The sequence below is a fragment of the Pisolithus orientalis genome (genome assembly GCF_024613125.1).
Source record: "Pisolithus orientalis strain OTSU chromosome Unknown F5J12scaffold_32, whole genome shotgun sequence".
NCBI classification, from domain to species: Eukaryota; Fungi; Basidiomycota; class Agaricomycetes; order Boletales; family Pisolithaceae; genus Pisolithus; species Pisolithus orientalis.
In genome coordinates, this window is record NW_026260813.1 from 471,738 (window position 1) to 484,034 (window position 12,297).

A 12,297-nucleotide genomic window follows, 5' to 3' on the forward strand; every position below is an offset into this window, starting at 1 on the left:
ATCGAGAACGTTGCTTACATGGGAGCGATCTGACATTCGTTATCAATTCAATACAGCAGGATATCCTCGGGGTAGTAGCCTATAGGTACAGTTTCAAATCTTCCATGCCATCAGGAATCGTTTCGTTTATACAGGTCCTGGTCAGTATTCCTATGGATCGAGATCCTCGACATTGAGGGATGGTTTCTCCTTTGGAACGTGCTTCTCTGCGACAATTGCTTTGTATGCGATGTTCAGTTCTTCCGGCGACCCCCTCGCACCGCCTGGGATTCTGTGCAGAAATTCTTTGACTTGTAGCACTGCGTCCTTTAGAGCGCCGATGTCACGGTTCTTATGGAACTGCGAGTCAGGACTCAACTTCTTCAGCAGCTCGTGCCCTTGTTTAAGGGTCGACCTGCAAGCAAGTGAGAAAGCTTGCAAGCGTAGAGTATTAAGACTCACGATATTTCACTCCTATTACGTCCGAGTTCTTCCAGGCGTTCGTGACCTTCTTTCAATAATAGTCCAGGAATTTTTGTCGTGTTTCTAACGAACGTAGCCATGGTGATTCCCTTTCTGAGGGCCAGAAGCAAATGAGGTAAGGGTCCCAAGTACAGGAGGCGATAAAACCCTGGCGCAACTCCGGTATCTTGAGCGTGTTTTAGACAAGTGGCATATATGGCAGATCTCTCTGCCTCGAGTGTAGGTCTCTCCAGCAGCCGCCTCTGTTTCTCACGGTGCAGACGGTAGACACGTTGTATTAAGCCGGCTGCAGACTCTTCCTCCTCCGTACCAACAACAGCCAGGTGCGGCCTGATCATCGTCGAGGGGAGGACCTCCTACATCTCCTACAGGCTTGTCGAGTTGTGCAGAGTCAATCTCGAGACATAGATCAACGTGGTCCTCAGCTGGTTTTGTTTGGAGTGAAATTCCGGCCCGAGGCACGAAAACCGGTGCTTCCACACGGAGTTGGGAGCGTGCGACAATCAGGGGAGACGCTAAGAGAGTTGGTATCTCAGTCGAGTCGACTGTAATCAAGTTCCTGGATACGCGATCGCGTCGCGAGGCGGCTAGTCTCAAGGCTCGTTGCATGGCCCTTGCAACGAAGATGAACGAGATTCGGTATAGCATGATTCTCATCGTAGGCAACTATTACGTGTAGATAATCGTCGCGTGCTGTTTGTGCATAGCTACAATAGTAGTGAGCTCATCACTGGGATGTGGAGAACGGCAACGATACGCACTGCCGGTAGATATATGGTGTGGGGCGAGCAGGGTCGTTTGATCTCAATCTGTTCATGATGCTTGAAATCCTCCCTTTTAGGTCGACCGAAAGAGGAGGGCAGTTATAAGAAGCTAAAGGGAGTCAGTCGAGTCCAAACTCTTGATAAACTACCTACCAAGACACAACATTCTACAGCTGGGTTATTGTTAGTTTCTTCGCGACGGGACGGACGACCGTTGAATTACTCACATCCGTGCGATGAATATACTTCGGTGAACAGGCGTAACGTTCGTGTGCAACAACCAGAGATGTTCTGCACCTGACGTTAGGGTGTGTAACTATTCGAACGGTGAGAAAATAACCTTCTGTACTGTCAGACCGTAGCTTTTCCAAGAGGTACTGTATATCGTTCAAGAAGTGATTGATGTTCGTGACATCTTTACGTGCATCGAGTTTGTTGTTCCGGACTAACCAACTCCGAGGTAGAACGACGTCGTGCAGCGAGCCCGCACCGGGGTTAGTTTTGAGACGAAGAGTTATCACGTAAGCACTGAACACTTCCTCGATGCAGTCACAAAGGACAGACAAGTTCACTTGAATGTTAGTGCGAATAGCGTGGCTACGACAGAGGTCATAAAGCGTAACTCTAAAAGGAGCAGAAATCTTACCGAAGCCCAAGGATGCCCACAAAAATGCTTGCTTCGGTAGCAGATTGGTTGGACTCAATCATGTCTTCCACAATGTAACGACCTGGATAGCGGAAGAATGCCTTGGGGCGGTATCGCCGCACGCAATTAGCGTTCTGCAAAGCGTCACTTTCACCAAATACCGAGCTGAGCTTAATCAGCCTTAGTATGTCGGTAAGGAAGTCGGCAGAATATCGAGGTTCTAGAGCATAAATAGCATCGCGAACCCAATGTCTCACAACACGGATGCCGTCAGAAGCTCCTTGGATGCTTGACCACTTGAGATCCGCAAGAGACCCTTGTGCACGGAAAGGTGGGAAGAATGCCTCGTATAAGTGGGCTATCCAGTCGGCAATCTCCCCTTTTACGCTATATCACAAAAATGATCAACCCACGAACACACTATAAGCGCAAAGCTACTTACGAATTCTGCTCCCGCATCTCGGGAAATGCGGAATATACAAGTTGCAATATACGAATTTGCTGCAGATGAATTCCAACACGTGCATTGTATTGTGTGGAGTCCAGAGAGGAAAGTGAGACATGCTGTTGCTTGCACTTTCCATATTTGCAGGAGCCAATGACACTGTAAAGGAGGCACTGAGAAAAGATCTTCGCGCTATAGCAAAGTCGAGTCTCGGTATCGACTTGGTGGCGAAGGTAGGAGCGTACGCGATCTTTCAACGCATTGGTGACTTGCCCGTGAGTGTATTGCGATCCATTTGTTTGCTCGTCATTGCTAGTAGACACCGTGCTTGGGGTGGCCAAAATGAAGGAGCCCGCTTGTACATCGTATTGATCGTCCGAAAGCTGAGTTATTGCAAACAACTTTCTGAGACCGCGTCCTCCCACGGGATCATTGTGAGAGGCAACGGTGTAGAGCAAATGAGAATACGTGTAGAATTTTCGGAGGAATTAGGGCGAAGTCCTCCAACTTCACCAACTCCTCCACCGGAGAGTAGGCACGAAAAAACGTGATTGAGACACCAAAGAGCTGCAGCGTTGTCTTTCTGCTCGATGAAGGATTCTGCCAACGTTTCCAGCGCTACACGGTCAGGTTCTTCTGCAGCAGCAGTTTGGAACATCTTGATCTGAATGATTGGACGGCGGAAATTTAGTCGATGACTCCGAGCAAGCAGGCGATACTTACTTCATCACGGGCTCGAGGCGACAAAAGGTTCAAGGGAAGCTGATGACTGAAGGAGATAAGGGTCTTCGGTATCCCAGCATGGAACTCCTTTGGCGACACTCCGAATGAGCAATGTTTCCACAAACAGTCCAGTAATATGTCCGCTGCGCGCCTCATGGCATGCTGGTTGGTTTTGTCCTTGAGAAGTACTCCGATCGCATCCAATGGTTCATCTTCACTCAAATGCAGTTCTGCAGCTTCGACGTATTTTCCATGGGACTCGTAGAGAACCACAAGTGCCACATCGAGGCCATAGGTCTCAAGGAAGTCTAACTCTTCTTCAAAGGAGGAAAAAAGAGACGACGGCGGTCTACAGAATGTTAAGTTCGCGTTCACGACAACAAGCAGACCACCCACTTCTCGTCATCCTTGCTACAGTAGTACAACCGACATACTTTGAGTAACTCGTCTGCACAATCAGGAGACATCTTTTTCGAGTAGGATTTGAGAACATCAACTGTCTTGTCGAATATGCCGGCCTTGCGGTAGCGTTTGGCTGCTAGTTCGTACGCCTCAGCATTCAGGTATGCATCCGCCGCCTTACGGTCGTCAGCCGCACGAACGTAGCACTCCGCAGCTGTATGGTAGTACCGCAGCTTCAGCCTACCAGGTGTCTCACTGCCACATTTGTCAAATGCGTCTGCAGCCTTGGCGAACGCCTGCCGCTGCTCGCTGGCTAGCGCCACCCCCACGGTTGCGCGAGCAAGCTCTCGGAAATGGTATGCTTCAGCAATCCTCACTTCACGGGGCATTTCGGCACGGCCAAAGCAATGCATCGCTTGCGTGTATCGCCTGTGATGGAATAACCAGAGACCTGATTCTGCCCATTCTTCAGGAGTCGAAGAGACTGCCAGATGCGGAACATCAGTTCCAGGGACTACAGTTGTGGATTTGAGAACGAGACGTCCAGAATATCTATCATAACCGTCAGCTTTCTTGCATTGACGGCTTATTCGAGAGGATATTCCTTACTCTCATAGGCTCGGCCTTGTCAGACTTGTCGGCAATCCACATATTCTTACGTGCTCTTGTAATCCCCACGTATAAGAGTTTCAACTAGAACAAGGCGTTATCTGACGGAATGAACCAGCAGAAGTAATTCCAATTACATACCTCACCGCATACCCCTGCGTATCTGCTTTCGTTCCTTTCGAAACATGGCGCTTGTGGCCGGCACGGACTGTGGCCATCAAACCCACTGTTTATGGCGGCCAGCACCAGACGCCAGCGAGATAGATCCACGTTTGAGTCCTCAAAGAAGTTGTAAAGGAGCACCTGGGAATTCCGAAGATCACCACCCAATGCTGCAGAAAGGAGATACTGGGTGGATAGACACCTACATCATTGAACTCCAGCCCTTTGCTCTCATAAAGTGTCCTGCCACAGTCAGCCTTCAGCAAGGTTTAGAAATGGAATGGTTAATCCGCCTCACATGATAAGTCCAATATCACCCACTTGCTGTCGGAGCTTTTCCCGAGCTTTTTCATTTCGTACCAGAATGCCTGTAACCTTTGCGTAAAGAATGGTAAATGATGCTAGAAAGATCAACTCACACTGCTGTGCGCCGAATTCAATGTGACTGCCACTTTATGGCGGGACCATGTCAGTGGGGAATCCTCAACTGAACGAAACAAGTTACATACGGGGCACCGAAGAGGAATTGTTCGTAACCGATAGCATCCTTGTCCCATCCCGTGAAGAACACCGGTTTCAAGCCGTCGACGATGCCATGTTCAGGCTGGAGGGAATCAATACTGTTCGGCCAGAAGCGAGAAATCAACTCGATCACTGAATGTGCGCAGTTCACTATGCCGCCATGGGACCGGTAGTTTATCGCAAGCTGGAATGACATCGGTGGAGCAATTCGCCGCTCCCTCACCATATGTGAGGTTTGGTCCACCTGAATCTCGTTTAGCTTGGTGGATGTTACAGAATTAAGACCACCCACCTCGATACGGTGTAGAAATGCTTTCAAATCATCAAACCTAAACGAACTGCTTGCAGAGATGGTCTGAGCAGTATCGCCTGCCCAGAACAGGCCTTCCGGATTGCAACATATAAGTCTCAAAACTACAAACATCTCAACCGTGGTCCCCAATTGTTAGACATGGAAAACATACGAAGAGCATCTATGAGCAGATTGTCCTGAGCTTCGTCCACATAACTGCAGCCCGATCCTCATCAGCAACATGCTCACAGATATGAAGGATGCACAAACAGATAGTCTACTTGGCGCCCTTTGAGCGATGTAGCACCCAGTAGAGTCTTAAGAACAGCATGTGTCCTTGTGATGGATCAATGAAGATCACGCTGTACTCCTCGACAACCAGAAACAAACCTGTCTGCAACATCATGATGTTGGCGCTGACGTTTCAGCTTGGAGTAGGCTTCAAATACAGCATAGACAAGTTCTCTTTGACCGGAGAAGGTCGGGTTTGAGCGTGATGGGAGGCCACAGTAAGTTTTCTTATCCAATATCCCGTCATCGAATCCAAGTGACTTTTCTGAGCCTTTGATGATGCCTGTTATAAATTAACATTAGGGGGCCACCACCGAGACTGATGGACATACCCACAATCTCCCCAAACACCAACCATGGATCTGAACGCCGCGTCAGTCATAGAGAATGCAGGTAAACCAACTACTTTACCAAGACCCTTCGTAAGCGGCTGAGGGAAGTGTGGCCAATACGTGTTGGCAAAAGTGTCATAGCTAACAAAGGAGTCAAGGACCTCCGGGTCTTGAGACCGCATGAATAATTTTGCTATACTGTTTAGCCTCTGGATGATCTGCCTCCAAGATATCCGCTGCAATCATCCTCGCCAACTATGGAGTTGGCTATGAGCGGTGAGCTCAGCGAATACGATCAACAATACACACCCGGTCAAATGTTAAGAATAAAGGGAAGTGGTGGTCCTCGAGTTCACTATATCTTTGTGGAATGCCATTTTGCGTGTCCGGGACATCGTCAGGATCAACCATTTCCAGATCCATGTTGCTTGGCTGCAGTCTTGCCAGTTCTTCCAGCGTATATCCTGCCAGGGAGAGGGATTCCAGGAGTTTAACGAAATACTCCTCTACCTTGTTTGCGAGGACCGGCGACTTCGTAACAAATATCTGCCTTGGCCGGGGCATGCCAGAGCCTTCAGATTGAAGCTGCCATGCCCTCTGAATCCCCAGCATCTTAAACAACATGGTTATCGTTTTCCTTCGAATAATGAGCATTCCATCGATCTCGGTCATAAGAATCGGCTCACCCCGTGCCACTTCGACCCAAAACATAACACGATGTAGTACAATCGACGATCTTGCGTTCCTGTGGACTGTAAAGGCTATTAGGCAAGTAAAGCGATCAGAGAAAATGCACCAACGTAAGCTCAAATACATGCTGGACGTTCTTCCTCGCAATTATACCTGTAATAAGGTTATCGTCTGGGCTGGATCATCAGGAAGGATAGTGTTTCTCGAACCGTTGATCAGGGCCTACACAGCACGACTGTGAAATAACAAAGAGGTGGCAGATCAATTCATGCTCACCTGGGAGAAGGTGATGTATTTTTCAAGGCTACCATGGTGTCAATGAACTACAGTGAACTCATGTGCATTAGGACGTACACAAGGAGCGAGTGCAGCTGTAGTCAAACGTCAACAACCGTAGTGAAGGAAGACAGCAAGAAGCTGAAATAAATGGACGCACTTGGTCCATTTCTTTGTCTCCGAGGACCAACGGTGGAGGCTTGACGACTACATCGTGTACCTCGGGTGGGAATACAGCAGGCAAGAACACATTATCTCCGGGATGGACGGGTGGGTGTCTGTACGTGCATCTGCAACGGTGAGATGAATGAACTTGAGTTTCTTTTGTCAGCATAGAGAAGGTCAAGTTACCGTTGTATATACTCTTTGCCATTGCCAGACAAGTGGTGATTCATTGCATCCCAAATGTGATTGGGCTGAGTGTGAGTGCACATCTCAAATATCCTTACGACTTCACGTAAACCCAATAAGTATGTGTGCATATAACGGACATGTAAGGACTACCTTGTCGTTCGATCTGAAACCATTTGAGCACAAGGGACAGGGAAGCGGGTAATTCACTTACTTCACCCTCATGGTCCGAAACACAATCGATTTGATACTTCATGCCACATTAATAACTTTAATAGACACGAGGTGGGAACCCATACCACAATCCTCAAGTCTTGTTGTATCTTTGCCTCGAAAATAGGCACGCCGGAGCGGGCTCCATCCAATCTCTTCTGGTTATCATCTGAAAACCGTCCATGGGAGAGCTCCCTGCGCCAGTGTCACCACACAATAACTAAAGGAAGTGATAGAGTACATACTTGATTTTCTTGACTACAATCTTGAACTTTTGTCGGTCGTTTTCGCGGAATTCTCTCAGTTTCTTCGTCACATTCGTCCCGATCAGAATTCTCCATTCCCCGAAACCGTCTGCATTATCGAAGTACAAGGCAGCCTTCATTGGCTGAACCGTTGGGTACGCTGACGGCTGAGTTTCCACGACAACGGAGGTGGATGGCTTCACTACAGTTCGAGGACGCTCGCTGGAACTGTGATCAGATAAAAGTTGAACATAGGCGTTCTTCAGGGGCATCGCAAGTTCAGGGCTTGAGAGTGCACTCAGATAGGACTGTCGAGAGAAGTCAACGGCAAGTCGTGACGGTTTAGGAAGGTTACTCACGTCTAAGACCAATTTTAACCTCTCCGCGATGTCGTTGGCCATTCGTCTCGCTGCTTCATTCGTAGTGGGCACAGGAACCCCAAGTTTGAAAAACAGGGCAGGATCAACAGCCGCAGCTGTTTGCTTGACCCTCCGTCGCTGTTTCTTTACTTTCTGCTTGAAGAACGGGATGTCGTCTATTAACTCAGCATGCTCTTCTGTGACAGAAGTTTCGCTGGCAAAATCCGCACAGCACAACATGGCCAGGACAGGCAAAACATTGTCCACGTATTGCCTGAACTGGCCAATGTTTTTGGACAGATCAGTAGACAGGAGGTCGGGAGGAATAGAGAACAAAGTATGGGATATCTTGAACAATAGATCCTTGACGAAGGACTGCGGTATAAGCGCTGGTTCCTTCGGAAAGGCGCTAAAAATACGGTCGACCAGCTTTTTCGAGTTGGGCCAAGCTAGTCAGAATTCATGTGAGCAGGATTTCTACGCAGACGAACATTTGCTTACCCGAAATAAGGAAACCAAAGAGGCCCGGGACAGACGATAACTCACGGACGATCTGTGCCACAGCGTCATCCGTGTTGGAGACTACTAACAACAGCTCGAGGTGACGAAGCGCGTCAGCAAGCCCAACAGGGTGTGCCAGACGTTCTGCAGAGAACAAAGAAAGATCTACAACGCGCACCATGGTGGGTACGGAGTAGCCAACAGCTCACTGGTAGCACTAGCCGGTCAAGGGGCAGATGGTAGCCCACCGTTGAAAGGGACTATGTGATATATAGCCCCACAAAGCTGACGCGACCTTCACCTCGTGTTACTGATATGAATGGGGTCAAACTCAGCACTGCGCAGGCTAATACCTGATATGGATCTTTGAAGCTGTGCTCGATTGTAACCCACAACCCTATTGCTTCTTGACTCCACTCCGTGTGGCACCCTGACCAGGACCCCGAAAAATCCTAGACCTCATTGCACCAGCAGCAACAGCAGTATGGAAAGCTGGACAATCATACTTGAATAAGGAATGCCCAATGCTGAAATGCCAAAGTCAAAATGGAAATGGCCAATGGCAGACCTTGATTGTGATCACTCCACATCAGAGAAATGGGGAATGACAGAATTGCAGTCATGACCAGTCAGTGATGGGTTTAAACAGGTTTAAACCATTTTTTCACTTCCTGATGCAAGTACTTTTTTTTTTTGCCATCATCATTAATGAAAAAATAAAAAACATGATTGTCAAAGTACTCCATGTGCTTCAATGCTATGCTAGTGAACAGGGGGGAGTAGGGGTGTGTGCTAATGACAAGACTCACAAGCCAGAGAACTGTGGAAGGTATCTAGGGAGACTAAGGGGAGATGGGTGAAAACCCAAAGGGTTTTCCAGCCCAGAGGAGGCACTGTATCTGAAGGCAATGAGTGAGCTGTGACCCATCAGTTAGGAGCCAGCAACACTAACAGTGAAGCTCAGAGCCCTGGAAAAAGGAGATGGCTGCTTACTTGTGTGGGTAAAAACTGGATTAGTGCACTGGGGGCATAGTGTATCTCATGAAGTGTTCCAGGAGAGTGGGCCTATTGTTGAGGTAGGGTGCTAGTATTATTGCATGTTGATGTAGGTATCATGTGAAGGAGTCTCCTGCCCAATGCCTGATTGTCTTGATGACATCAAAGGGAATGCCTCAGAGCAAGTAGTGAAGTGTGCCACCTATACTTAGACTGTGTCCTCTGAGGTTTGGAAGATTATGTTCAGAGGCTAGCACCAAGATGCACTTGGTGACCTCTGATTTGGATAGTGGGCATAGGCCTGCTGTGGGGTGCTTCCATGCAAATAAATGTGCACTGGGATTGGTGGGGTTGACTCGAAAGTGGTTCTCTAGCACTTTGATGGGGTTTGTGATGCCTTCCACAGGTGCACATTGAATGTCCTCTCCTCATGGGGAGGTTTTGGCACAAGGAATGCAGAATTTGGTGACTGGTAGGCCATTGAGGTCATGGAGATGTTTCAAGTCTGCTTGAGTGATGTGCTTCACTGGGTCAAAATGCTTGATTGATGTTACTGTGAACTCTCTGAGTCTGCCTACACAGTAGAAAACTGTGGTTAAACACACAAAGATGGCAGCATCTCTGGGATTTTTGAGATCCATGAATGAGTGAAAAAGTTCTAGGGTTTTGACTTTGAATGGCTCACAGGGAGGGCATTTGGATGCAGGTGGAGCTAGGTGTGAAGCTCCTTCTTGTATAGCTCAGAGTTCCTCTTGGTTGATGTTCCAGGGTAGGCCATGCAATAAATGCCATGCACATGGGCCTGCTGCAAAGTTCACCAGGGCTGATCTGGAATAGGAGCCCACACAGCTGGACAGGAAAGTGAGCAGTGTTGTGGCTGAAATGGGGGCATGCTGCTGTTCTGGGAGGTTGTGCATGTCACAGTATATGTGGTATGTTAGTAGGCCAGCTCCATAAGCTTCTTTGGTTCTTTCTGCCCATGAGGCCTGAATGACTTCCAGGATATGGTTCAGTTGTTCCTCTGGGATGGGGTGTGAGCCACCTTGTTCTGTCCCCACTGCTACTCATGTGTTCATAGCTGTTGGGAGCCACAGCTGGAGACACTCTCTGGCAAGACAGTGAGGGTGTGGAAGGGAGGGTATGGGGGTTGGACCTGGTTTGTAGGGGACCCCATGTAGTCCATTTAGTCACAACATATAGGTAGCCTGCATGCAAAATGCCAACACTTATATAGACCCCATGATGGGCTCATCTAAATAGATTAGCCATGACACATGGACAGGCCTGAGGGCCTATAGTGAGAGCAACATATGTATGGGGCCGTAAATGCAATTCCACAACATATGGGAGGGCCTGTGGAGGGTAAGGATGCTGCAACATATAGATGGGCCCATGACCAAGTAAGTATGCTAAGCTACTGTAAGACATGGATGGGCCCACCTATTGTATCATGAAGAAGGTTGCAACATATGGATGGGCCCACCCATCATATGCTTTATAGGGTCACAACATAAAGAGGGGCCCATCTATGATAGATTACAGAGTTGGCAACATATGGAAGGGCCCATCTTTGGGATAATATACCCCTGTCACAACATATAGACAGGCCTGTCCATAGCAAGATGTACACCTGTTGCAACATAAGGACAGGCCCTTCAGCAGTATTATTTATATGGTCATAACTTATGGACAGGCCCTTCAGTAATATATTTTATATTGCCATAAAACAAGGACAGGTCTGTCTAGTAAGATCCACCCCTGTTGCAACATAAGATGGGCCCAACACCAATAGCACATATAGTGTCACAACATATTGATCAGATCACAGCAAAATATTGAGGCAAGCATCCCGACATGCTGTAATTTTCCAACAAGCTGCAAGCAGCTCACCCACTATACAACTCCAACCTCATCCACCCCAAGCATGAACACTATGCAAGACATGTCTAAAACCCCCCACAGATGGTGAATGGAACTAACAGACTGCATTGCATCATACATGAAAGCCAGATTTCAAGAGGAGGTATTCAGCAGACCTTGTGCCCTTCCAGATATATTGATTCCATTTCTGGTGTTATGTGGAGCAGATCACATATTGTCAGTAATCTCACAGGCCTATTGTTGCCCAAGTAAGTCCATCATAATGGTGCAATGGAAGTTTTCATCTTTCTGCAGTCAATGTCAGGAAAAAATTGGGGTAGAAAAACCTGTGATGCAGAAGCTGCTGAGAGATACATGGAAGTGACTGAGCCATCCATTCTGGTGACTGACTCAAACACCATCTGCATTTGGTATTTGCCAGATGCTCTCAGCCCAAAAAGAAGGGTAAGGGAATGCAGAATCTCATATTCTACTGACTTGATGCAATGGCAGGCTGACATATGGAACTGCCTTCATCTTCTGAGGGAACCACTGCAGGAGAGCATAAAGGTTTCCCCACAGGCATGGTGCATGGTTTCAACAGGGTCATGGGGTGGGTGATCATTTATTTCCTTGTGAATAAAGTGCTCATCTGTCTTGAAGCCCCAAAATGGCTTCCTGGAAGCCTCATGGCTGCTCAAATCCAGGATGGAAAACACTTCTACAAGGGAATGGGTTGACCAAATGTCCAACACCAATGCCCTGTTATCTGCGATCCTGCATGTCATCCATCTGTGAATGTATGCAGATGGCAGGGAAGCATTGATCTGCATTGGCAAACAGGCAGAACAGTGGGCAGATTCAGATATGAGCTCCATACTGCCGATATGGAGCTCCATGTATAGCAGCATGTCTGTGATGGTGAATCAGGAAACTTGTTACCACAGGGATATCAATGGATGGGATCCATGGTATGACATGCTGGTAACCATGGGTGATGACCCACCCTTGGACTTTGTCATTCCAATGTTGAATCTGTGGCTGCAATACAACCCAGGGATGATCATTGCATTTTCAGGTTCAGCATTGGAGCATGGGGTGGGAGCTGTAGACAGTGACAGAGCATGCCTGGTGTACTACATGTGTGCCAATGTAC

The 12,297-nt window shown here is 48.0% G+C and overlaps 1 protein-coding gene across 1 annotated transcript; it reads right to left on the reverse strand.

The window, feature by feature from the left end:
• Positions 1-150: 150 nt before the first annotated feature.
• On the reverse strand, positions 151-8,466 carry F5J12DRAFT_895738 (uncharacterized protein; the record flags this gene model as incomplete). The annotated part of the gene is made up of 37 exons (XM_051747861.1): positions 151-394; positions 442-764; positions 823-977; positions 1,030-1,169; positions 1,224-1,335; positions 1,380-1,393; positions 1,454-1,517; positions 1,567-1,823; positions 1,873-2,259; positions 2,315-2,735; positions 2,786-2,981; positions 3,041-3,389; positions 3,437-3,926; positions 3,979-3,994; positions 4,052-4,135; positions 4,193-4,354; positions 4,420-4,456; positions 4,512-4,664; positions 4,723-5,149; positions 5,200-5,243; positions 5,298-5,363; positions 5,418-5,601; positions 5,651-5,680; positions 5,730-5,791; positions 5,850-5,905; positions 5,960-6,395; positions 6,451-6,493; positions 6,550-6,562; positions 6,617-6,644; positions 6,695-6,711; positions 6,777-6,894; positions 7,108-7,133; positions 7,182-7,217; positions 7,267-7,375; positions 7,426-7,733; positions 7,785-8,233; positions 8,286-8,466. The coding sequence occupies 37 exons, from the start codon at positions 8,464-8,466 to the stop codon at positions 151-153; spliced, it is 6,237 nt and encodes a 2,078-aa protein (XP_051597169.1).
• Between the last annotated feature and the right edge of the window lie 3,831 nt (positions 8,467-12,297).